General features: G+C 42.7%; 1 protein-coding gene across 2 annotated transcripts in view; it reads right to left on the bottom strand.

Annotated features, from left to right (window-relative positions):
* CREB5 (cAMP responsive element binding protein 5) overlaps nt 1-27,146 on the bottom strand; it is a 390,225-nt gene that overhangs the window by 269,297 nt on the left and 93,782 nt on the right. For both annotated transcript variants that reach the window (XM_064290105.1, XM_064290104.1), the window contains one exon: nt 11,048-11,220. In XM_064290105.1, coding sequence (XP_064146175.1) covers nt 11,048-11,220 — 173 coding nt within the window. The remainder of the gene's footprint in view (nt 1-11,047; nt 11,221-27,146) is intronic.

Below are 27,146 nucleotides of genomic sequence, written 5' to 3'. Positions count from 1 at the left end.
ATTATCGTATTTTGCATTATGGAAGAACATAAAGCCTCAGCCCCAAATGTTTCTTCACTTAGCATCATATCTAAGCTTACACATAGGATGACACTATTTTTTCTTTAATCACAAAAAAATTTGTTGTTTTAACCAGTCTTAAGTGTATAGTTCAATGACATTAATCATATTTGCCATGCTGTGTGGCCATTACCACTATCCATTTCCCAATGTTTTTATCACTCCAGCTAGGAACCCTGTACCCCTTAGGCAATAACTCCTCATTCTGTTCTCTCCCTACCTCCTGATAATCACTGATAACATTTGTCTCTATGCATTTCCTGTTCTCAGTATGTTGTTTAAGTGCAATCATATAATAGTTGTCCTTTTTTGGGTGACTGATTTAACTTAATATAATATTTTCAAGGTTTATCCATATCATAGCATATATCAGAACTTCATTTTTCTTTATAGCTGAATAATATCCCAGTGTATGTATGTTCCCCACTTTGCTCATCCATTTGGCTGTTGATGGACATTTAGGTTTTTTCTACTTTTCAGCTATTATAATGTTGCAATGAACATTGGTCTACAAGTATCTGTTTGAGTCCTTGCTTTCAAGTCTTTTGGGTAGTACATATCTAGGAGGGGAATTGCTGAGTCATAAGGCAATTCTATGTTAAACTATTTGCAGAACCTCCAAACTGTTTTCCACAGCTGCTGCACCATTCTACATTCCCACCAGCAATGGATAAGGGTCCCAAGACACTAAATTTTGATATGAGCTAAAGCCCTGTGTTCTAGGTCTTCCACAAAGCATCATCATCATCATCATCATCATGCCAGAAAACAAGACAGCAGGCTGCATCTTCCCGTACAGCTGTGTCTGGTAAAACCATTGTCCGGGCCCCTTGCCGTTGGACTTGTTTTATATCTTTCACTACTGAGCTGTGGCTTGGGTACTTTTCTAGTTTGATCTGCAAAAATGAGCTGCTTTTAGCAAAGTGAGAATAAAAGAACAACTTCTTGATAAGATTAGTTCAAGGGAAGAAACTACACATAGTTATGCATGTAGCACTGAGCCCCCAAAGAACTTACATTTCCAAGTACTTTTCAAAATTAAAGACTTGGAGAATTTTCTAGTGATACCTTAAACCAGACAAAAACTGGTGATACCTTAAAAAAAAAAAAAAAAATAGGAGTAAGAAAATCGAAACCTGCAGAGGGGTCAAGTTCATTTGGACCAGTGGGACACTGTGGTATAGGTAGCCTGGGTTCTAGTTCTGGTTTTTACCATCATCAGCATGACCTGGCACAAGTCACTTAATCTCTGAGCCTCACTTCACTCAACTGTAAAATGGGGGCGGGGGGGTGTTAATTCCTATAATCAAATTACGTGTGCTAAATTAGTAGCTGATAAGGGGAAGCATGCCTGGTAAACAGAGCACCTGGTGAAAACAAGAGGTTGTTGTTATTCACCTTGTTGTTGAGCCTGGAAGGTGAGTATCTCTGGCTTCATATGTGAGGACTCCTGTTTTCTACTGCACTGGCTTCCTCATCCCAATCATTTCCAAATCTAATTCTGTTCCCACACACTGGGGTACGTGAACTCACTCTGGAGATCAGATAATCTAGAGCTCCTACCAAACTTGACTCCCAATGGGAAACGAACCAAAACAGAAAATATATTTGAAACAGAAAAGAGGCACTGAATGATGATTTGGAGCTGAGACTAACTTTTGAGATCTTTTGGTTAACTTCTTCATATACAGATGAAGGAACCCAGACCCAGGGAAGTTGAGCACTTGGCCAAGTTGGCAAACTTCTAAATGATAGAGACTGTACTGCCCTAAAGAGTCCCTGCGTGGTGCAAATGATTAATGCACTTGGCTGCTAACTAAAAGGTTGGAGGTACGAGTACACCCAGAGGCACCTCAGATGAAAAACCTGGCAATCTACTTCTGAAAAATCAGCTATTGAACACAATTCTACTCTGATACACATTGAATCACCATGAGTTGGGATTGACTCAAAGGCAACTGGTAACTGGTACTGTCCTAAACCCATGACCTCTGAACCCATGGCTAATACTGTTCTACAACTCCCTTCTGACCTGATGTGATTTGGTTTTGAGCAAGCTCTCACCTTCTAGGCACATCTTTTTAATGTGATGCACAAAACAAATGTCTAGATGGAGATTTGATGATCCTGGGCTATTTGTCTAGAAGAAGACCCTCATCTGTGCTTATACGTTACAAAAATAGGAGGAAAAATATACACAGAGACACTTGTATGGAGGCTTCTAGAACTTTTGTGAGCAGAACTTCTGTGGGTAAGATCCAGAAATGAAATCATCCTCCACGGAGGTCACAGGCTAAGTCACCTATCTTCAGCTGAACAAGTCCAGAAGTCACACTTCATCTGGGCAGAGGACAGTGGTCTTCCCGTAAACCAGGAAGCCAGACATGGGACAACCAAATGGTTGGAGACAAGGGCAGTCATTTTTCTGTGGTGGATTTCAGTTTTCTTACAAATGAGGGAATTGGTTAGGAGGTGTCTCAGGTATAGGCCAGTTTTATGCTTTCATGAGTTCAAGACATTCCCTGAACTACTCCCTCCTTCAAAGACCAGAGAACTCCTGTACGCTTCTCATGAAGACTGAAGCAGCTGCTGGCAACTCAGCATGAGTCAACCTCTGCCCTTTGCCTACCTGCAGGAGTATAAAAGCACAGAGCCCTTCACACTATAACTGGATACACTGAGCATTAGCCAACTCCTGTGCACAGATGATTCCCCAAGGGTGAGACATGCCCACGTGTCCTCCAGGACACTGGTATTGCTATGGTGAGAAGCACAGGGAAAGCCTGCACTTTGCAATCCAATAGACCCATATCCAAAATGCTGCTTATCTCTCTGGCTGGGAGACACTGGACAGGTTACTTCTCTGAGCAATAAAACTGGAATAATGAATGCCCCAGGGAATTGGTAGATTAGTGGTAGAATTCCCACCTTCCATGTCCGAGACCCTGTTCCATTCCCAGCCAATGCACCTCATGCACCGCCCATCAGTCAGTGGAGGCTTGTGGATTGCTACCATGCTGAACAGCTGTCAGCAGAGCTTTCAGACTAACAGACTAGGAAGAAAGGCCTGGTGACCCACTTACAAAAAATCGGCCAACGAAAGCCCTATGGATCACAACAGTACAAGCCCCAATTGATGATGGGGATGGTGCAGGACCAGGAAGTGTTTCATTCCACGCCTCGGGGTCAATTTGATGGCAGCTAACAACAAAAAACAGCAAATAACTCTTACCTCTCTTGGTTGTGGGGCCCTAGTGACACAGTGGTTAAGCGTGTGGCTGCTAACCAAAAGAATGGCAGTCAAATCCAGCAGCTGCTCCTCGGAAACCCTATGGAGGGAGTTTTACTCTGTCCTGTAGGGTCACTATGAGTCAGAATCCACTTGACGGGGTTGGGTTTTTTCCTTGGCTGTTGGAGAATTGTAGGAAATAACATTCGAAGTGCTAGCTCAGTGCCTGGCACATAGCAGATGTTTGAAAAATGTTATCTTCCTTCCTTTTCTTCAGCATCAGTCTGTTTATCAAGGGCTTTTCTAACAAAGGGCTTGAGCCAGTCAAGGAGGGCCTCCAAGTTCCTCCCAAATAGGCCTGCCTGCTGTGTTCCAGGTGAGAAGTTGAGACTCCAAGACACAGAGGACTCAGAGGCAACCCAGATTCACAGACGAGAACAGGGGTGTTTTTCTGCTTCCTGGAAGGCCCCAACATGCGCTCTGGTGTTCTGGCCCTGCCCCCTTCATCTGGCCACAATACCATGTGGTGTTACAACTTTTGGATGTTAAGAAACATTATATTTCCTAAAGTATCAGTACTTAATGTTTCATTCCACACATAAAACCCTGTGAGTGGAAGGCTGTGGGCCCCCTTGTCAGAGGTAATTTCTCAAGGCTCTGCACGGGATTTAACGGGAGCCATATGGTTAAGTCCGTCAACCCTCCCAGAAAGCATCCCCCTGAAGGGCCTCGTAAATGTTCTCGGGCTGTGAAAGATCCAGCAACTTTCTAACAATAAAGCTATGTTCATAGCCATGATACTCAGCAAAACACAAAGCAGGAAATAATGGCTTCTGGTCTGAATTACTCAAAGGGGGCTTCGAGTTGTCCTGGCCAAGGGCTCTGACCCAGTGACATGAGGTCCAGAACAGCCAGGGGCCTGTGCCTGCTCCCTGCAGCAGGAAGGAGATGGCTTGGCTCTCCAGCATCAGCCCGTGGCAGACAGTGACAGTCTCAGCCACGCTCAGTTTGGTCTGGGGAATTTAAGAAAACTCTTAATAATGGATTAATACACCTATGTATACACAGAGAAAGCACATTCTTAAACTGTAAGTTCCTCGTTATCTGAATCTTCTTTAAACTGCTTTTCTGCGATGGCATCGTTTACCATCAACCTTTTCTTTTTCCTCCAGAACGACACAAAATAAAAATAAATAAATGAACAATTGCCCTTGAGTCAATTCTGACTCGGGGCAACCTCACGTGTGTCAGAGTAAAACTGTCCTCCATTAACGTTTTCAACGGTTGAAATGGTTTTTCATAAGTAGACTGCCAGGCCTGTCTTCTGAGGCACCTCTGGGTGGATTTGAACCACCAACCTTTCAGTTAGTAGCCAAGCGCTTAACGGTTTGCGTCACCCAGAGGCTCCTAACAATGACACAAAAACACTTCAAATCAATGAAGACTCCCATCTGGACTAACACATTGAACAGACACAACCAACTTACGCAACAGCCGCACCTGACTCTCCCGGAGAGCAAAGGTAGCATTGCTGTCAACACAACAAATTTTGAGATGCGGCTAGCTTTTTTTTTTCTTGTTTTCCTTGGTTATGTCCATTGAGCTACACCTGATCTGTGTGACACACAGTGTTAGGGATTATAAAGAGAAAAGGGAGAAAAAAAGCACAAAAGAGGTGAGAGGAAGTACAATTTGTGATGTGTATTGGCACCTTTTTATTTTTACATAAAAAGAGATTTACCTCTATGGTATTTTATACAAATTTCTGACTATTAGATCTATACTGCTTAGCTACAACTCCACACAAATAGGTTTTATGAGCAAATGCTTAGCAGCTACATATCACATGGACATCCATGTGCCAAGACTAAAATTACTGTAAAATCAGGGAGGGGTTTCATATATAAATGGTTTCATATATGCCTGCTGTTGAACATATTTCCAAGTTTTCTGATGAAGCTGGCCAATCCATTACCTTAACCAGAGTATTCCACAAAGGTCAGCTAACTTCTACGCAAACATCAGCTTTGATATGAGCATTTGTATAATCTGATGTCAGACATATAACATTTACATTGTAAACAATTACTGTCAAGTAATTTTTACCAATAATCTACCAGGTTTACATATTTGCCCAATTCCATACAGAGGATTCAAAAGCAGAAGAAACTTTAGAGTATTTTGGCAGTGCCTCTGTATACCTGCCAAAATTCTGGGCTGATGTCTATTTTTTTTTTTTTTTTTAAATTTTTATTGTGCTTTAAGTGAAAGTTTACAAGTTAGTCTCTCATACAAAAATTTATATACACCTTGTGGTATACTCCTAGTTGCTCTCCCTTTAATGAGACAGCACACTCCTTCCCTCCACTCTGTATTTTCGTGTCCATTCGGCCAGCTTCTGACCCCCTCTGCCCTCTCATCTCCCCTCCAGACAGGAGCTGTCCACATAGTCTCATGTGTCTACTTGATCCAAGAAGCTCACTCTTCGCTAATATCATTTTCTATCCCATAGTCCAGTCCAATCCCTGTCTGAAGAGTTGGCTTTGGGAATGGATCCTGTCTTGGGCTAACCGATGGTCTGGGGACCATGCCCTCTGGGGTCCTTCTAGTGTCAGTCAGACCATTAAGTCTGGTCTTTTTATGGGAATTTGAGATCTGCATCCCACTGCTCTCCTGCTCCCTCAGGGGTTCTCTGTTGTGTTCCCTGTCAGGGCAGTCATTGATTGTAGCCGGGCACCATCTAGTTCTTCTAGTCTCAGGTTTATGTGGCCCTAACTGTCTCTTGGGCTCATAATTACCTTGTGTCTTTGGTGTTCTTCATTCTGCTTTGTTCCAGGTGGGTAGAGACCAATTGATGCATTTTAGATGGCCACTTGCTTGCTTTTAAGACCCCATATGCCACTCTCCAAAGTGGGATATAGAATGTTCTCTTAATAGATTTTATTATGCCAATTGACTTAGATGTCCCCTGAAACCATGGTGCCCAAAGCCCTGCCCCTGCTACGCTGGCCTTTGAAGCATTTAGTTTATTCAGGAAACTTCTTTGCTTTTGGTTTTGGACTGATGTCTATGTTTGTAAAACTCTGTATTATCTTCAGTGCTGTCCTGAAGAAATACTGAGTATGCATTGTGGTTAGCTGCTGTCAAGTTGGTCTCCAACTCCTGCTGACCCCATGCACAACAGAACAAAACACTACCTGGTCTTATGCCAACCCCATGGTCGGTTGCAGATTGGGCCATTGTGATTCATAGGGTTTTCAGTGGCTGATTTTCCACAGCAGATCACCAGGCATTTCTTCCTAGTCCGTCTTAACCTGGAAGCTCCACTGAAACCTGTTCGGTATCATAGCAACATGCAGGCTTCCGCTGACAGACAGGTGGTGGCTGCACATGAGGTACCCTGGCGGGCAATTGAACCTGGGTCTCAAGGAAGGCGAGAATTCTACCACTGAACCACCAATGTCTCAAGCATGAATTACTTATTATCATTCACCCATAAAGAGAAGCAGGTTTCTTTAGGAAATCTGAGTTCTATTCAGGTTGTAGCCATCTACTCCACTGATCATTAGTTCCTACAAAAATGTCTAACGTGCAAAGAGAGAAATAATATGTGCTACCTGTTCATGCAACATTCCTCCCAGGCTTTGCTGACCTGATTCTGAATTAATGAGGCTGTTACACGATATCTAATGAAAATGACTGGAGTAGAGATAGTGTTTGGAATCTGCCACATATTTTGGTTCAAGGCTGAATCGATTTCATCTATATTTAACACATGCTTGTTTTCTGTCTCACTTGTCTCCCCCACAGCCAAGGTTCACTCTTTTTTCCATCTGGGAAACTTATCTCCTAAAATGCTCCCATCAATCAGCCAAAGCTGCTCTTCCCGACAGAGCGTCTGCCAGTTTGACTAAGCACAAGTAGTCACTAGTTTGAGGAAGCCTCCCACACTCTGTAGAGCTGTGTGTTTTTCTAGCCTGCCCAACCACACAAGTGCAATTTGGGATATTTATACTTCCCTCCAGTTTCTATTGGGATAATAGCACTACTTTTACAGAGCTGGGCATAGGGCATGATATGGGTTGGTATGATGAAGAATGGAAGTTTCCCATCTTGCTTATCTACTTACTTTTAGCATTATTTCTCTGGATTTTTGCATTCCTACCTATTTGGGTCTGCTTCAGCTGGTCACCGGCTCGATAAGTGTAAAAATCAAATGAACGCAAGGAGGCACACACTTTGTCCCCAAACCCTTCCCTGATAACTTGCTGCCTCTCCCAGTTTTCCATCGTTCATGTCAACACTTTTCCCAATACGTTCAAGACTCTAAACTTAAATACAGCATGGAAGGAGAGGGACAGAAAAGAAAGCAATAGTGGGACTGGCAGCAGAAGCTGAAGCACCGGTAGAAGGGAAGGAAAGAGCGGAGCAGGAGACAGAGGGCCCCCTCTCTCGCAAAATTCCAGTCGTGAACACACCCATGGGCTGCAACGAGAAAGCACTGTGCGTGGGCACAGGTGGGTCCCAGCCTCTCTGGCTGGATACAGCTCAAGCACTGAGCCTGAATGAAGACTTTCATTGCTGTTTGCTGTTTTTGTTGGCCAGTAGCCATGGCAAACATTTGCAGGTGGCTTGGCCAGATTTTGACACTTAAATATTTGAGGTTGTGATAAAAATCAGAATATTATTACAATATGGTTCTGTGCAGCCTCAAAAAAAAAAAAAAAGCTATCTGCTATTTCAAATGCTCATTTAAAGACACAGTCTCTGGAGGGAACTCATGTTTTAAAATAAGTACTCATTTCCTCTTTGCAGAGGGAAATAAAAGAGCAAACCATCCCCAAATTGTACCACCTAGAGTTTAGTACTGAATCCACTGGTGAGATGGGTTGGACTGTTTCTTGCTGAGCCCCCACGATAATCCGGGCAAGGTTTTGGATAGGTCCCATGGAGAAAAATGGAAATGACAGGATGTGCGGGTTTGAATCAACATGGTAAGCACAACAGGGAAGAATCCGAAGAAAGGAAACAGCCTCCCTCAAGCTTGGCAAGGAGACAGAGTCCTAAATGTGGCAATTACCTCCTAGGACACACCAGGAGAGATATACAGTACCCCAGGATCAGGAATAAATTGGAAGATGGGGTGGGTCGGGAGGCCATCCGTACCAGAGAAACACCCCCACCCATCCAAGCACAGTGACACAGCCTACACATGGCACCCAAATGCACAAGACCAGCTGGGTAAATTCAGGACAGAGTCAACCACCCATCTTAGCATTTAGTGCTAACTCTTAAAAGATCGTTTCGTAAAAGCCAGCCTTGTACTAACGATGGCTGAATACTAAGAACCTCCAAGAGGGTAGTTGGTGGGGTGGTGGGGAAGGCAAGAGAACTCCAGGGGGCAAAGAATGTTGTAAAACCGCTAGTAAACTCTAGCACATTTTATGTTTCTTTTTCCCCCTTGAAAGAAAAATAAAATAATTATAATTAGCTGACTTAACTGTGAATTGTCTGTCCAAAGCCAAGCCACTAAGTGAAGGAATTGCTTGAGATTTAGATGCTGTTTTCAGTGAGCCCAAGCAGCCCTGGTGGTGCAGTGGTTAAGAGCTTGGATGCTAACGGAGAGGTCTCCAGTTTGAACCCGCCAGCTGCTCTGCAGAAGAAAGATGTGGCAGTCTGCTTCTGTAAAGATTACAGCCTTGGAAATCCTATGGGGTAGTTCTACTCTGTCCTATAGGGCTGCTGTCAGTTGGAATTGACTTGATGGCAATGGGTTTTTGCAGGATTCAATGAGTCCACCCCACCCTCTTAGTATATTATAGGTTCTTGCTGTAGATGTGGGTTCATTTGAGAAGAAAAGAAACTTTATTAATAAACATATTTGCCAGTTTAGTCTTGGCTTCTTCAAACAAAGCCAAGGATTTAAAGGGCCAGATTCATTTTCTATTTCTGGAATGGCAAACCACAAAATAGTCATCACCTGCAATTCTTCATTGTTAAGGTGGGTCTTCACATGTCACAGCCCATCCCAACAGGTTGAGAAATGTGAAGGACAAGGAATCCCCCTCTAGAATGTACCTCCACTGCGGAGAAACAAGCCAGTGCCCACTGCTGGTCTGGAATTCTCACAAAACATTAAAAACAAGAGGAGAAAGACACACTGACAAATTGTGGGGCAGCTTCTTTTTTTTTTAATCACCATATCCAGTATTCAGCAAACTGAATTCTGATGCCTGTACCGAACACAGCAAGCTCCCCTTGCTATTCTAAATCAAGAATTCTGGGAATTTAATGCAACTAGTTTTCAGCGTCCAACACTATAAATACATCATAACTCTTTGGCTTTAGTTATTACATTTTCTTCCAAAGAAGCCGAGCGCTCTTAAATCTGTTATTTCATATTTACTCTACTCTTGTGAGGCTGGAAAGACAGACAGCATCCTCAGTTTGGAGATAAGGAAGCTGAGACACTGAATGAATTGCATAAAGTCAGGAAGCAAATCTAGAGGAGAGCTGAGATGAGAACCCAAAACTCTAGTGTTAACAAGGTTGGGGGCACTTTGGTGTTGCGGCCAGGGCAGTTCTTACAAGTGAAGGACTGGCCGGTGTATCAAGCACATTGGGCGCATCAGGCCCCACCTCACTGATTGTCTAAAGCATCCTCTAGTCAATACCACAGCCCAAGCCCCACACGTTTCTGCACACTCCCTGGGGCTAAGCAGTGTAGCTCCCAGTCGAGAAGCACTGGTTGACCACTCTACTCCTTTCCTGTGGATTGTTAAAGTCTTCCAAGCCAGCCATATCACACCTAGAATTTACATTTTACCTATCGCTTTCTAGATCAGTTTCCCTCAAACTTTAATGTGCATACCAATCACCTGGAGACCCCTCAGATCTTGTTAAAAGGCAGATTCTGAGTCACTAGGTCTGGGGTGGGGCCAGAGATTCTGCATTTCTAAGAGTCTACTGAGTGATGCCAGTGCTACTGGGTCTTCAGACCACATTCTGAGTAGCAAAGGGCTAGAGCTACCATGTAATACCAAGTAACAAGCGAGAGCTCTTTCCATCACATGATGCAAGGTGTCTGGATTCGATGACAGGCTGATTCTATTAATTTCTCACAATGCCTCAGTACTGCCTTTTTACATAAATGCAAGGGAGAGCATATGCTTTCTTGGTTTTGTCTACTCTAGGCATGAATATGGACCAACACAGAGGAAGGGGAGAGCCAGTAAGGAAGTGTTCATGAAAAAGAGAAGCAGGAAGGAATGATTAGAGGGAAGGAGGATGTGGAAATACACAGAAGACTCAGATACGGACTTGGTGGCTTCTCAGATGGAAGGAGCAGACTCTGTTGTGGAACACACAGACTGGTGAAACTTCCCCCACCATCATGAAGCATTTGCCCTGAGCACTGGAGGTTCTGGCCTCCATCACACCAGTGGGTTTCCCTGCTGTCATCTTAAAGTTCACAAACCTTGTCTGAGAAACAACAAAACAGAAGGATTAACATCACTAATCACCCTAACCCTACCTTTTATCAATTCTTCCCTCAATGTCCAGGATCAAAAATGCTTCCACCACACTGAGGCTCTCTCTCCCTCCCCTACAATCAAAAGCATCACTCTGAACCTCCAGGCAATATTACACCAGCCAGGAAAACCAACTTGTGTCTCGTCTTATCCGAGCACAAGAAACGAGAAGAACATTCTCTGAGCTCCAGCCAGGACCCAGAGTCAGCAGAGGAGGTCTCCTTACCCGATCTGGCGGTTGGTGGAAGGGGCCTGTGTGATGACAGAGCTGGACTGGGGAGACGGCATGGCTTGCTGAATCACAACGCTGGTGTCATGGTTGGGCATCCGGGAGCCGCCAAGCTGGTGAGCTCCGGGCCCCGTCATGGCTCCACCAACTGTATTATGCATCGAGATATTCTGCCCAGAGAAGACAGAGGAGAAAGGTCAGAAGAAGTAAACATTTTATTCTACTCTCAAACTCTCAAAGGCCAAGATAGGGAATCTGGTTATGTCAACAAAATAAAGAGTTATGGCTTCTGGCAAGGCTTGAGCCCATTCATCTTATTACTAGAAATGGCTACAAGGAGATGAAAAATAACTACTAGCCCTCAGAGTAAAACAAATAGGAAAATACTTTGAAATTTACTAATTACTCTGCCACCATCCCGATGTGAGATTTACATCCAGGGTCTTTAGAACATACCTTCTCTGACTTGGTGTGACAAATATCACATTTGAAAATTATCTTTGTGCTAAGTGCATAACACTGTGATTTGGCGAACAGCTGTTCTACATCCTGCTTTGAACCACAAGCACACTGGGTTATTTTACCTTTTTCACTCCTATCAGAGTGGCATACGTACATATAGATACATTTTTTTTTTCCAGAAAACCGCTACTTTTCCAAACCACGATCTGAGCAGTCATGACACAAGATCGACAACCTGCGGGATGATGCTGGACAACTGGAATAAAGGATGGGGTGCCTGGTGTCCAATGACAAACAGCAAGAACTGCAACTTTCTGTCATATTTCCTCCCAATTTTCTAAACAATCTCTAACAATTTTATGGTATAACGGAGTATGGAATAATGATTGGTTATCACTGTCTTTTCCTATAGAATGTGTAACGCTTGTGTTCACAGCTCTATCCCCTGGTGCCCAACACGGTGCTTGGCACATGTTGTTGCTGTTAATTGCCATTGAGTCAGCTACAACACATGGCAACCCTACATACAACATAATAAAACACTGCCTGGTCGTACACGATCTTCATGATCGTTGGTATGCTCAGGTCCACTGTTGTGGCCGCTGTGTATTTAGGGTGCCTTCCAATGTAGGAGGCATATCTTCCAGCACTATATGGGCAATATTCTTTTGTGATCTATAGGTTTTCACTAATTTTTAAAAAGTAGATCACCAGGCCTTTCTTTCTAGTCTTAGTCTAGAAGCTCCACTGAAACCTGTCCACCATGAGTGACCCTGCTGGTATATGAAATACCAGTGGCATAGCTTCCAGCATCACAGCAACATGCAAGCCACCACAATGTGACAGATGGGTACTTGGCTTGGTGATGACATTCTGTAAACATATACATATTCGTGCGTGAATAAACCAGTGCATGAATAAATGAAATACCTTAGTCACTTAAGGGACCTAATATCATGTATTTTTCCTATGACTTGAGAGGAGGCTTTTTTGTTTAAAATTCAAAAGTAAAGTGAAATATGCAAGACAAAGCTGGCTTACAAGATAGCTCGTCACAGACAAGAAAGTCACCGAGACAACAAGAAAAAATTTACACTGAGGAAGAGGAGAGCTGGTTCACACATTGAGGCTGAAATGTGAGAAGTTCTGGACCAGTAAACAAAGGGGCAGTGGTGGTACAATGGTTAAGCGCTCAGCTGACTGCTAACCAAAAGTTCCACACTTCAAACCCATCAGCGGCTCCTAGGGAGAAAAGACCTGAGAATCTGCTCCCATAAAGATTATAGCCTTGGAAACCCTATGGGGCAGTTCTACTCAGTCCTATAGGGTCACAATGAGTCAGAATTAACTCAACAGCACACACCAACAAACAAAGAGGAAGTGCATAGCAGAGCCAAGTAACAGGTAAGGGCAGTAATTAGGTCTCTGCCAAACAGCTAGGTGCAGCTCTTCAGTCCAGAAAGTTAGTGAAATCCCAGGGGTCAGGTGGACAATGGCTTGAGGATGGGAGGAGAGAAATGGAATGTCACTAGCAATTTACTAGGGGGAAAATATATATCTGTTGGCACTTTGGGGTTAGCAAAGAAAAAACATAAATGTTACCCAGGAGAGCTAGAAGTAGTTTTTTTAAGTTTTCTGCAAAGAACAGGATTTCCTGCACTGTGTGCTAAGCGATGGTGATAACGTATACGGTATTTGGGGTGGTTGTGTCCATCATACTGCACCTTTCCCAGATTTCTGATTTCTAAAGCCTGACCACACAGTTTGTCATTAGTCCAGGTGGAAAAGGCACCTGGCTTAGACTGTGAGCCGACTGTGTCGTGGGATCCCAAATGCATGAGCAGGCTTAAACATACACACACGTCCAAAGGCTCTTCTCATACACTGGAAGGTTTTTTTGACGTGAGAAACCACTGTGGCTGGATAAAATAAGATGAAAGGAAATGGTGATTTGCATTGGAATGGTAGTGCAAGGATATATTTTAGCTCTTTTTATAGAGTCTAGAAAGCTAGAGAATATAACTAAAAATAATGATGAAAATAAAGACAGGTGTGTTATTTCTTTTGAAAATGAACCTTACAAGCTTATGTCTCTGCATCCTGATGAGATGAACAATTACCAGGTACTATTACTTCCATTGTGAAGGTTCTCAAAGACGCTCAAAGGTTTCCACTTTGCTCGTGTTGTTGTTGTTGTTGTACACTGTCGAGTTGATTTCCGATTCACGGTGACCCTACAGACAGAGTAGAACTGCCCCACAGGGTTTGCAAGGCTGTAATCTTTACGGAAGCAGACTGCCACATCTTTCTCCTGCTGAGCCGCTGGTGGGTTTGAACTGCCGATCCTTCGGTTAGCAACCAAGTGCTTAGCCACTATGCCACCAGGGCTCCTTATCTTGCCCGTAGCCATTTTTCAATAATAAATTCAAAGCTCAGAAGGATTTCTTACTCTCATTTTAGAATTTTTCCCATTGTGCCTTGCTACCCAGAGGTTATCAACACAGTTATGCAATTTAATTTTTAAAATTACAATATCTAAATTCACAAACAAAAAAATAAAATGGATGAATCCCCCTTGAGTCACTGTTGACATTTCTCTTCTATTATCCCCATAAAACCGAAAAAAAAAAAACCAAACCCATTGCTGTCTAGTCAATTCCAATTCATAGGGACCCTATAAGGACAGAGTAGAACTTCTCCCATAGGATTCGCAAGGAGCAGGTGGTGGATTCAAACTGCTGACCTTTTGGTTAGCAGCCCTAGCTCTTAACCACTAAACCACCAGGGCTCCATTATCCCCATAAGCAGTCCCTAAATACTGCCAATTTAACCTAGGCATCCCTCATGTCTTTCTACTTCTTTCCATCTCCCCTTCCACCACCCTACACCAAGCCACCATCATCTCCTTCCTGGGCTAGACAGCCATCTCCTAACTAGTCAACAGTAACACACTCTGAATTCCCTTCCAGTTCTTTCCCACACCACAGCCACATCATATTTTAAAAATGCAAAGCTGACCATATTACACAGACCTCCCTCTACACCACCCCAAGGCCTCTCAGCAGTGGTGTCACTAGGGGTGTGTGGAGGGTGCAGACCACACTGCGTGACACTGTCAGAGAGGGTGACACCAAAGTGACTGTCTATAATATTTTATGCAGTGTTTCAGCAGAAATTTATTATTTTTTATTAAAATATTCCTGTAGTTAGTTATAAAGGAGCCTGAGTGGCACGGTGGTTAAGAGCGCTGCTGCTAACCGAAAGGTTGGCAGTTCAAATCCACCAGCTGCTCTACAGGAGAAAAATGTGGCAGTCTACTTCCCTAAAGATTTGCAGCCTTGAAAACCTTATGGGGCAGTTCTACTCTGTTCGATAGGGCCTCTAATGAGCCAGAATCTACCCGACAATGGGTTTGGTTTGGATTTAGTTAGTTATAACAACAAAAATATTTTTTGTAAGCCCAACTTAGATGTATCAATTTACTTTTTGAGTCTTCTAATGTCCTCTGGAAACCCTGGTGGTGTAGTGGTTAAGTGCTACAGCTGCTAACTAAAAGGTCAGCAGTTCAAATCCACCAGGCGCTCCTTGGAAACTCTACTGGGCAACTCTACTCCTATAGGGTCGCTATGAGTCAGAATCAACTCGATGGCAGTGGGTTTGGTTGGTTTTTTTTAATGTTCTCTGGTCAGATTGGAAATCCTGGTGGCGTAGTGGTTAAGAGCTACGGCTGCTAACCCAAGGGTTGGCAGTTCGAATCTGCCAGGCGCTCCTTGGAAACTCTATGGGGCAGTTCTACTCTGTCCTATAGGGTCGCTATGAGTCGGAATTGACTCGACGGCTCTGGGTTTGGTTTGGTTTTGGTCTGGTCAGAGCTGTCATTTTTACCCAAGCACAATGATGCTTCAAATCACACGAGTTTGTCTGCACGCTCTACAAGCACTCACTGTGGTTTTCATTGCTGCCCGTGTTTTTAATAGTCGCTGATTTTGTCAGATTTTTCTGGTGTTTAGCTACAATATTGTGGTAATTGGTATTTGTGAACCTATATCAATAACCCTTTTTTTTGAGAATGAAGTAGTAATTAAAGGAAAGAAGGAGAAAAATTGAAAAAGGCTTTCACTCAGTTATTAATAACGTTGTAACTAATAAAGTTATAATTCAATGCAGAAAGGTTTTACAAAACTATTTTGTTGTTAGTATTCATACAACCTAAGAAATATTACATTTAAGTAATTTACTTAACTATAACTATATCACATACTATTCTGTGATTGAAATTGATAATAAATATTACTAAGTGTCTCAGTTAACTAGTGCTGCTGTAACAGAAATAGCACAAGTGGCTGGCATTAATGAACAGGGATTTATTCTCTCACAGACCAGAAGGCTAGAAGTCTGAATTCAGGGCACCAGCTCCTGGAGAATGCTCTCTCTGTCTGTTGGCTCTGGGGAAGGTCCTTGTCATCAATCTTCCCCTGGTCTAGGAGCTTCTCAGCACAGGCACCCTGGGTCCAAAGGGTGCACTCACTCCCAACTCTTCTTTCTTGGTGACAGGGGGTCCCTCCTCTCTCTGCTGGCTTCTCTCTTTTATATCGCAAAAGAGATTGAGTCCTATCTCATTAACATAACTGTCTCTAACCCTGCCTCATTAACATCACAGAGGTTAGGATTTATAGCTTATAGGATAACCACATCAGATCACAAAATGGTGGACAACCACACAATGCTGGGAATCATGGCCTAGCCAAGTTGATACACATTTTGGGGGGACACAATTCAATCCATAACACTAAGGATTCTGTATGGTCTGATACGGGAGGAGGTCCATGGGGGAAGGGTGACACCATGGGTTACCACAGTGGGTGACAGTAAACCTAGTGATGCCAGTGCCCCTCAGATGGCTTCCCATTGTTCAGAAGATACTGACATTACTTTTTGTGTGACCTATGAGGCCTGCGTGGGACCTTCCTACTTCCTCATCTCATCTCGCACCACCTCCACTCTTGCTCTCTGTGATTCATCCAATCTCACTGGAATCTAACTGCCCTTATCCTGACCATGCTCCATGTCAACACAGGGCCTTGAAATAACCTGTTTCCTCTGTCCCAATGCTCTTCTTGACTCTATCGTCAACTCTCAAATTAAGCATCATGTGGGAAGGTCTTCTCTGACCTCCCCAATGATGGGGACCATTACCCACCCCCACTGAAGTACTTTCTACAAGTTTACACTTGTTTGTGATAATTTGATTAATATCTGTTTCTCCCACTAGACTATATGCACAATGAGGGGACTGGAAAAAAAAAAAAAACCTGTTGCCATCAAGTCGATTCTGACTCATAGTGACCCTAGAGGACAGGGTAGGACTGCCCCATAGGGTTTCCAAGAAATGGCTGGTGGATTTGAACTGTCAACCTTTTGATTAGCAACCGTATCACTTAGCCACTGTGAGACCATAAACACAATGAGGGAAGGAAATAAAAATCTGATTTTATTCCACACTTTGTCTCCATTGCCAAGGTTAGTGCTTGGCACATAGTAGGTGCTCAATAAACATTAATTGAGTGAATGAGTGAACTATAACATAACATTCCTAAAGTTTTTAGCATGATAAAATTTTATATTTAGTCCCTGGAGTATTTTTGAAAATGATAACTTCCTGTCTATTGACTTTGGAATCTGAAAGTATGTGCACAATAATAGTTTCAGATGTTGTGTTGTAAAGAATTAATCTTACCTAAAGAGAGGTCTGGCCTTTGCCCACTTCTACTGTAAGATGATCTTTAGGGAGAGTATCTTCATTTACCTGGGGGCCTTGGGCCATGCTACAAAGTCTAACTATGTGATCTATGGTGGGGGCTCTGAGTCACATGGTATCAACTTGACCTCCTAACTTCCTAAAGGGCTGGAGACTAAAGTTATCAGCTCTACCTCCAGAGAGGCTGGAGAATAAAGTTGGCCATGCAGACCATCAACCATGGAGCTCTAATAAAAACTCTTGGCACCAAGCCTGGGGTGAGCTTCCCTGGTTGACAGTACTCCACACGTGTTGTCACACATAACTAGAAAAATAACTCTGCCCGTGCCTCCACTGACAGCAGACAACTGGAAGCTCTGTATTCGGAACTTTCTTGGACTCTGCCCCATGCGTTTCTTCCCTTGGGTGGTTCTAATCTCTAGCCTTTTGCTGTAATAAACCATGAGTACAGCAGCTTTCAGCAGTTCTGCAAGCCCTTCTAGAGAATTAGCAAACCTCAGGGTAACCTTGGGAATGCTCTGAACTCTAAATTCATCTAAGAAGTGAGAGTGGTCTTCTGCAGACTGTGCTCCCGAACCTTGCAGATGTTAAGGTCTTTAATGAAATTATGGGTTGCAGAAATAGAGAGGATCAGGATTAAGAAGAAAGCCATAAAGATGGTATATGTACTGGAAAGTAAAACCTTTGAAAATACATTTAACGAGCCCTCGGAGAAAGATATCAAGAGGTGACTTTCAAGTTTTGAGCTCTTTGGCTCAAATGATGGCAACATCCATTCTTTATTTCTACCATGAAAACAAACAAACAAAAAACTGGCTGACACTACAGCACAAAGAACTTGGTATGACTTCTACAGAGTAAAGCATGTTAAATAAGATAAAAAAAAAAAAAAAAGTAGCCCTCAACAGTTTAAGAATCTCCTTCTCTTGGAATCAGTAAAAAGAAGAAAAACTACTATCTAGGAATATATCTCTGATGTTCTTGCAAAGGAAGGGAAAGTATTAACACTTTTAAATCAACTCTTTGATTCTGTAATCTCCACCAGAGATGGGAAAGGCCTTGAGAGCTATATTTTCACTCTTCAATATTCTTGTCTTTCCCCACACATAAAATCTGCAAATTGCCCAACCTCCTCCCTCTAGACCCAGAGAGTAATTTCAAAACATTTTGGAAATATAAACAACTAGGCAGAGCATTATCATCTCACATTAAGGGAACACGCATTTTTTTTTTCTTAAGCATTACATTGTAACTCAAATATGAAATTATTTTTAAGTTCACATTTTCTCAATTATGGGTTCAAAACTTATCTTTATTGGTAAAAGAACAGCATTTTACCTCTAGATAAATTAAGTATCCAACTTCACAAACACAAAGAGTGACTATCTTGCTGTGTTGTTTTCGATAGTACAGGTGGGTAGGTTTGGAATTGGTGAAACAATGTCCTCAATCATTGGATGTCAGTTTGAAGGAAAGGATCTGTGGTGCTCTTCGAGGCTCAGTCTTTGGCCATTCCTTGCTCAACATTTTTATCAACAGCTTGGATGAAGAGGGAAAAGTCATGCTTGTCAAATGAGCAGTTGACACAAAGTTGGGAGGCACAGCTGATGTTCTGGAGAGCAGAATCAGGTTTAGTTGAGCCAAGTGTGTGATCTGGCCTCTAAAAATGCTAACATAAATCTAGGTTGTTTTAGGAGAAGTGCAATGTCCATATCAAGGGAAGTAATTATTCCATTGTAGAGCACGTTGGACTGACCACATTTGGCCACCACATTTTAAGGGGGAAATTGACAAATTGGAGGGAATGAAAGTAATGAGATATCCAAAACACAGCACAGGAAGAACGGTAGAAGAATCAGGGCATATTTAGCCTGAAAAGGAGAACACTTAGAGGGTCATGCTGACTGCCTTCAAATATTTGTGGGATTAGATACAGTCTATGTTGCTCCAGAGAGGATACTTTCAAAAAAAGGAATCATGGTAATAGAAGTCAATAAAAACTAAAATTTGAGTATCTATTTTTAACCAGGCACTATAGGAGATGCTTTATAAACCACACCTCTAATTTTCATAATGACCCTATGAGGTAGGCACTATTATCCTCATTTTAAGATGAGGGAAAAAAACAAAAGTTTTTTTCTCCTTACCAACACCAATACCATGCTACTTACCTCCAGTTACCCTCACCTGTTACGGACTAACGTATTAAAAATGCAGATTTCACCTTTTGTCTTGTACATTTAGCAATGTGTAGAGATATTCAGGGAGTCCCTATAGTGCAAACCATTAACTTGTTTGCCTGCTAATCAAAAGGTTGTAGATTCAAGTCCACCTGCAGGCACCTTGAAAAAAAAGCCTAGGAATCTAAATCTGAAAACTCTGCCATTAGAAAACCCTATGGAGTACAGTTCTACTCTGATACACATGGGGTCACTATGAGTCGGAATCAACTCCACAGCAACTGGTTTTTATAGAGATATTTAAAGAGAAAACAAGCTGCCTTGTAAAGTACTGAGCTTCCCAGCACTGGAGTTAAGCCAGGAGAGGCTGGTGGCCATCTGTCAGGGATGTCACTAAGGGGATTCTTGCATCGGGACGGAGATGGCACCAGTTGACCTCTAAGGTCTCTTCTGCTGCTAAGATTCTCTCATTTATGATACATGGTTTATACTTTGCCTCAAATGTTTCCAAATGATTAGTAATGTGTGATAATGTTGAAAATATACTGGCTTAGGAGTTAGGAGGTCTCTTCTAGTCCAGTCTCTCTACCGTTCCTCATAGCCATGTAACCTGTATAAATCACTCAACCTCCCTGGGCTCAGCAGCCTCATCATTAAAAGGAGGGCCATGGGCCACGTGGTCTCCGTGATCTTTTTTGGCTCTGATACTCCACACATCTCTTCCTATGTTACATTTTATGAGACACTAAAAATCCAAGCAGACTTTTTAGACTCTGATTCATGGGCCTACATATGCTGATCTTTCTCCGTAACTATAAGCTTTTGTAGAACTCAGCTTCTGAAAATTAAAACTTTCTACCAGACCCAAGGAATTGCAACTGAAGGAACCAATCTAACAAATATTGGAAATTCTCATCCATCAAGGAGGAAAGCGCCACAGACAAATTAGCTTCACTTAAATCTTTCCCCCTTTTGGTTAGTGTCCTTTAACTTTCTCCTCCCTTCATATCCTACAAGTCTTTCCTCTCCATTCATTGTTGTTCTGATCCATAAAGGGTGTGAATGGGGTGAGAACCAGGGGAATAATGAGTCTTAATTGCACACTCAGCAAGCTTGAGGGAGAGTGGTAATTGTCACTCTGCGCACATGGGCTTGGAATACAATATGCAAAAAACAACCCAATACGAATATGTATCTGTGTTCTTAAAAATAAGTATAATTTCAGGGTGTGGTAATGACGGATGAAGGAAAGTAGACCACAAATGAAAGTGAAGGTTGGAGTGTACAGACAAAACGATGTTGATTCCCATAAGGCCCCAAAATGTTAACTTCAAATCTATATTCCATCTAACTACCGAGGCGCGGTAAGGTTATGGGTTCTCAATAAAGAGCCAGGGTCATCATGACATGCGTTTACAAGTTGAATTGTGCAATCTTAAAATTGTCTGCATCTTAATGATGCCTGAGCAGTTACGAAGACTTTTAGAAGTTCCCAGATATAAATATCCATGAACTGCATCTAAAAGATGTCCAAGACATTCATGGAATAACAAAGGGTAGAACCTTCTGGAAGACAGTAAGCTTTCTAGAGGTATAGGGAGGATTCCAGAGGGTCTTGATGCCTTCTTCCTGGTGGTTTCAGGAGCTGGAATACCAGGACAGGTAGTTCGGATATTACTAAGGGATCAGTAAGGTATTGGAAGAAACACAGGGCAGGGGAGTGGGAGGAGAGGGGCCATGCAGGCCACCTCTCTCTCCATAGCTTTCACCTTAGCATAGTCGCACAGCAAGAGAGACACACAGGAAACTATCTTAGGTAACCTCTGCAGGAGGGGGCAGGACAGGAGAACACAGGGTACTGTGAAAGCTCCAGCCTTAGTACACGCATTTAAATTCTGCTCTTTTAATGTTGCTACTTATCTCTAGAGAATTCTAAAAGGCGCCATGGTTCAAAGGGAAAACATGAGCCTTGGAAAAAGCCAGACCTGGGTTCATGTTAGCATCAGTACCACACCATCTGGGGCATGTGAGTTAAGTTTACTGAGCTGCAGCTTTGTCATCTTTAAAATGGAGATGATGGTGTAATGGACAGGGTGGTAATGAGGATAAAGTGAGATGACATAAGTTGACAGTCCAGCACAGCACCTGACGTGGAATATATACTCAGCAAATGTTTACGTCTTTCTTCTTAGGAAAGTTCAAAATGTGAAGCTCAGAGAGAAAAGGTCCATTCTGGGCAGCTTCTCCCCATGACTGACATTAATAAAAATAACATTAATAATAGCTAACACTTATACAGCATTACTGTATGTCAGAAAATCCAACCTCTATCATCAGTCTGTGAGGTGAGGTAGGTAATATTAATACTCCTCATTTTACAGATGAGAAAACTGAGACACCGAGTGACTAAGTGACTTGCCCAAAGTCACACAGCCAGTAAATGGAAGATCTGGGATTCAGATCCAGGCAGTTTGGCTTCATAGTCCAGGCTCTTAACCACTAAGCAGCACTGCCTCTACAGTTTTGCTGTAAAAATATTTTCGTTTGGAAAGTGACATGGCAAAAAATAAAGTTTGCCTGATGTCACCTTTATGCACATTAGAAGAAGTGATTGATTAATGCTGTCAGGTGATTCTGAGAATTCTGTTACCAGTATATCTGTCAGGCTACTAATTGGGATCAATGTCATCACCCGCAACTTCACACCTGGAAAAGCCTGGGAATACACCATTAATCCATTTCAAAATGATGGATTAATGTCCCTTGTCTTAAGGTCAGGTTGCCTGCGTAGGCACTTCTAGGCTGGTTTACAATGAACAGGGCAGATTAAGATGGTGGGTGGGGAGGGTACTTGCTCAAAAGGTGGTGAACAACATTTTTATCAAACTACCAAAAAAAAAAAAAAAAGAGAAGGAGGAATTTTCCCTTGCTCGCTTTTTGGTATTATTTCACCTTCCTCAAGAGTTCTGTGAGCTCAGAAAAAGCCCAAGAAAGATCTTTTCTCTGATGTTTGGGCTAAGTTAAACTTCTAAGACAACTTCTCTTTGAATTGAGAGAAGGCACTGCACTGGAACAGAAGGCAGCTCACACAGGGATATAACTCTCAGGGGCCATAGTCTACTCACCAGAGTTTCCAGGAAGCAGACAGCCCCACCTTGAATAAGGCTCCAGACTTGAGTCTATAGGATACTGAGCAGCAAAGATCCATCTGACTAGCCTACGCTCTCCTCCTGTACCACCCCTGTAAGCATTTATAGCATTTTATGCTGTAATAAAATGTTCAAGACAATAAATGTCTTCTCAGCAGCCACCATTGACTGTGAGAAATAGTTTTCAGGCATCCCTCAAAGCTCCTGTCTGTTCCTGTTCAGATTCTCTGTGGCTTGGAATCTCCATGTCACTGCTCTCATCACCCACTTTATTCTCTTGGCTGCTTCTGCTAAAGATAATCATATGGGTAATAACGAAGGAAACACTCTGTTTCTTGCAGGTTCCCAAAATGGAGCAAATTGCTCTGGTTGATGTATCTACAGATACTCTGGAGGTTAGAGCTAGTCTAACGCCACCAAAAATGGCATGATTGTACTCTCTACTCCTAATAAGTTTCCTCATTTCTCAAGAATCTTCTTCCAGAAAGTTGTACACATTCCATCACGGAATCAGCCTTCTAAAAAATCTGATGGCTTCCCATTAGCTTCTATGTACGCCTTCATGTTGACTGGAGCCTTTAACAATCCGGTCCCAACCAATCTCTCCCACATCATCTCCTGGCAACCCACCCTTCCTGCTCTCTGCCTTACCACTTACACAAACAGACCTCGATGTTTCCTGACCATTCCACATATCCCATGCCTCTTCTTTTCCTTTGTACATAATATTTCCCCCTTGCAGAACGTCCTTCATATTCAATTCATTTGTCAAAATCCAGCTGAGATGTCCCCTCCTCTGTAGAGTCTTCCCTACTCCTTCTGGCCTGATTAGTCATTTCCTCCTCTGTGCTCCCACAGTGCTCTGTCCACACCTCCACTGCAGAGCCTGGCTTATTTCCATGGGTGCTTCCTCCAGTAAACTCAGGGCAGGGAACATGCTATGCTCATCTGAGAACAGTCAGTGCTTGTCTCCATGACATGCATTCAAGAGCTATGCAATACATTCACTTATGCAGCAAATAAATGAATGCTGCGTGTTCTTGAGCAAGTTTCTTAGCTTCTCCACGCTACAGTTTTCTCATCTGTTAAATGAGGATAACCCTACCTTGTAATGTTTTAGTAATGATTAAATTAGGTAATGCCAATATAGTGCTTAATGTATTTGTTGTTGTTTTAGGTGCTGTTGAGTTGGTTCTGACTCACAGCAACCCTATGTGCAACAGAACGAAACACTCCTCGGTCCTGCACCACCCTCACAATTGTTGCTATGCTTGATCTGATTGTTGCAGCACTGTGTCAATCCACCTCATTGAGCGTCTTCCTCCTTTTCGATGATCTTCTACTTTACCAAGCATGATGTCCTTCTCCAGGGACTGGTCCCTCCTGACAACATGTCCAAAGTATGTAAGACAAAGTCTTGCCATCCTCACTTCTATGGAGCATTCTGGCTGTACTTCTTCCAAGACAGATTTGTTCGTTTTTCTGGCAGTTCGTGGTATATTCAATATCCTTCGTCAACACCATAATTCAAAGGCATCAATTCTTCTAAGTGCCCAGTAAATGTTAGCAGCTATTGTAATAATTGTTATTATTATTACAATCATTATTACCAGTGCTAACACCACCTCTCCACTAGGTAGAGCCAATTAACCACTCCTTTGTCCTCCATTTTATCCAATATATACTTTTTTCCAAGCTCTTATTTTTTTATAACATATTATCATATTTATTTTTATGGTAAGTCTTTCCCTTCTAGTTATGAACACCTTGAGGACAGGTGTAGGGTCTGATTTCCTATCTTTGTCCTCAGGGCCTAACACAATGCTTGCACATAGATGTTTGTAAAGCGAATATATAGAAATGTATATCTAGTGCTGTAGAAAGAGAAAAAAGAAAAAAAGAAACACTCTACTGGAAGGCACTCTGTTAGAGGGAACACAGGAAGTTAAATGCATACACACACACACACATGCGCACACATATACGTGAAAAACAGAAAGACATATCTAGAGTTGATTATAACATGGTCTGAACGGCAAAGGGCTAGTCAACTTTTCTGTGTTCTCATCTGAGCACCATCCTTAAGCATGTGATCTTGCTTAACTCCCCCAGTCTGTTGTTTTTGCCTTCACAATGATTCACACATCTGTCCTCTCCTTGCTACCCTACTAGCTCCAGAGCATTATCACCTCCTCTCCTGGTCATACAATACCTTCTTACTCTTCTCCTGGCTTTTAAATCTTCTGGTCTTCCCAGACCACTCCATACCCTGCTGCCTGATTACTCAGAAACCCGTTGCCGCCAAGTCAATTCCAACTCATAGTGACCCTGTAGGACAGAGTAGAACTGCCTGCCCCATAGAGTTTCCAAGGAGTGCCTGGCGGATCTGAACCGCTGACCCTTAGCCACTATGCTACCAGGGTTTCCACTGCCTGATTAATTAGTGTAAATAAGCACTTCCCTAATCCCACGCCTCAGCTCAAAAACCTCCCATAACTCTCCATTACTTACAAAACTAAAACCCACGTTTAGCCTTGGTTTCAAGGCCGTATGTATCCAGCTCCATGGCTACTACGGTCACCTGTATAAGCCTCCACTGCAGCCACACAGGTCTGCTCACTACACAGCTCAGGAGCTGGAACTGTCACTTTCTCAGCTTTGCAGGGACATTCCCAGGGCCGGGAATTCTCTTCCTCTCTGCCTAACTAAAACCCACCCTCCTAGGCAATAAGCTGGTTAATATTGATTGATTGATGGCATTTCCTCAAGCACAAAATGAGGAGAGTGCACCCTTGCTTCCTTTGACCTATAAAGTGAAGACAGAGTGATGGTTTGTAAAGAACTTCAGTAACGTATGTATTACACAGCAACCCTGCTGCTCTCCTCTGACATCCTCTCATTCTTTGAATGACTGCCTTCCTCTTCCTTTCAGGTTCATCTTAAATGTCACCTTCTCAAAGAGGCCTCCCTCGCATTCCTAACTAAAAGGCAATCTCCTGTTATTTTCTATCACGGCACCCCAAGCCTTTCCTTTGTATTTATAGCACATTTCACAATATGCAATTTTTACCATTACCATTTCCTACTTACTGGCAACCCTGGGGGCGTAGTGGTTAAATGCTATGGCTCCTAACCAAAAGGTCAGCAGTTTGAATGCAACAGGTACCCGCTGGAAACTCTTTGGGGCAATTCTACTCTGTCTTACAGGGTCACTATAAGTCAGAATTGACTCAGAGCAACAAGTTTGGTTTTTTTTTTTTTTAAATACTATAATTTTTTTTTTTTTTTTTAATACTATACCCTCCAGGAGGACAGAGACAATGTTGTCTTGTTTTCTTGTTTCACCACCACTTAGCTCAGCCTCTGGTACAGAACTAGATGACCATTGGTTGAATGGATAAATGATTTTTGAAGTGATGATATGGGAATAAGGAGCAATCAATACAGAATTTCCTCCTAAGTTGGGTAGACGTCCCTGGGTGGAGCAAACTGTTTGTGTTCAGCTACTAACTTGATGGTTAGTGATTCAAATGCACCCAGCCATACTGCAGAGAAAAGCCCTGGTGATCTGCTTCCGTAAAGATTGTTGTTGTTGTTTTTGTGTGTTGTCGAGTCGATTCTGACTCATAATGACCATATAGGACAGGACAGAGCAGAACTGCCTCCCATAAAGTTTCTTAGGCTGTAATCTTTATGGGAGCAGATTGCCAGATCTTTTCTCCCACGGAGCCACTAGTGGGTTTGAACCATCGAAGTTTGGGTTAACTGCCAAGAGCTTAACCATTATGCCCTGTGGAACAGTTCTACTCTGTAACACATGTGGTTGCCATGAGTTGGGACTGACTCGAAGGTAATGCGTTTGGTTTGGTTTTGCAGCTGGGCACACCGTCATCTTAAACCTGAGATTCTAATATAAAGAGACACATTTGCTGATTTGAATTCAAGTTCAACGGTTTCCTACAATTGCCCAGGTGTTTTGTCCACTCAAATGGGAGCCACTGATTGAACTGCGGCAAGACAGGTCTTCCTAAGCAACCGGAAACCAGGCAGAAAACAAGCAAGGAACTGGGGTCCTAAGGCAGGTGTCGGGGAGGCCCAAGGAGATGGTAACAATGACATTACCAAACTCTCAACATCTGTGTAGCCTGGGGAAGAAGATGGTCTTTAAAATCTTGAAAGGGGCACTGAGCGCATGGGAAATATGGAGAGGTTAACACTGAGACCCAGGTAGAATGGTGCAAGAGGAAAAGACCCATTCTAGAATTACGAAAGAAATTTCTCTGCCTTCCTGATGAGAAAATGTAAAGTTATGAGTAGAAAACTACCACAGGGATGCTGAGGGGTCTATTTTTCAGCATTTTGAATAGAGCCAAACACTTAATGACCAGAAACATAAATGGAGCACTCTCTTTAAAGCTCCTAATGATGTATTACAGGTGTGAGAAGAGACTCCCCTTTGCCTCCCCCTTTCCCAAACCCCCCTTCTGCAGCTCCTATTCTCTCCCCGGCCAAAAGAGCTGTAGGGTAGGGCTGGCTGCAGAGTTGAA

The sequence above is a fragment of the Loxodonta africana genome, chromosome 8 (genome assembly GCF_030014295.1).
Source record: "Loxodonta africana isolate mLoxAfr1 chromosome 8, mLoxAfr1.hap2, whole genome shotgun sequence".
NCBI classification, from domain to species: domain Eukaryota; kingdom Metazoa; phylum Chordata; class Mammalia; order Proboscidea; family Elephantidae; genus Loxodonta; species Loxodonta africana.
This window is presented reverse-complemented; position numbering and strand designations above follow the sequence as displayed.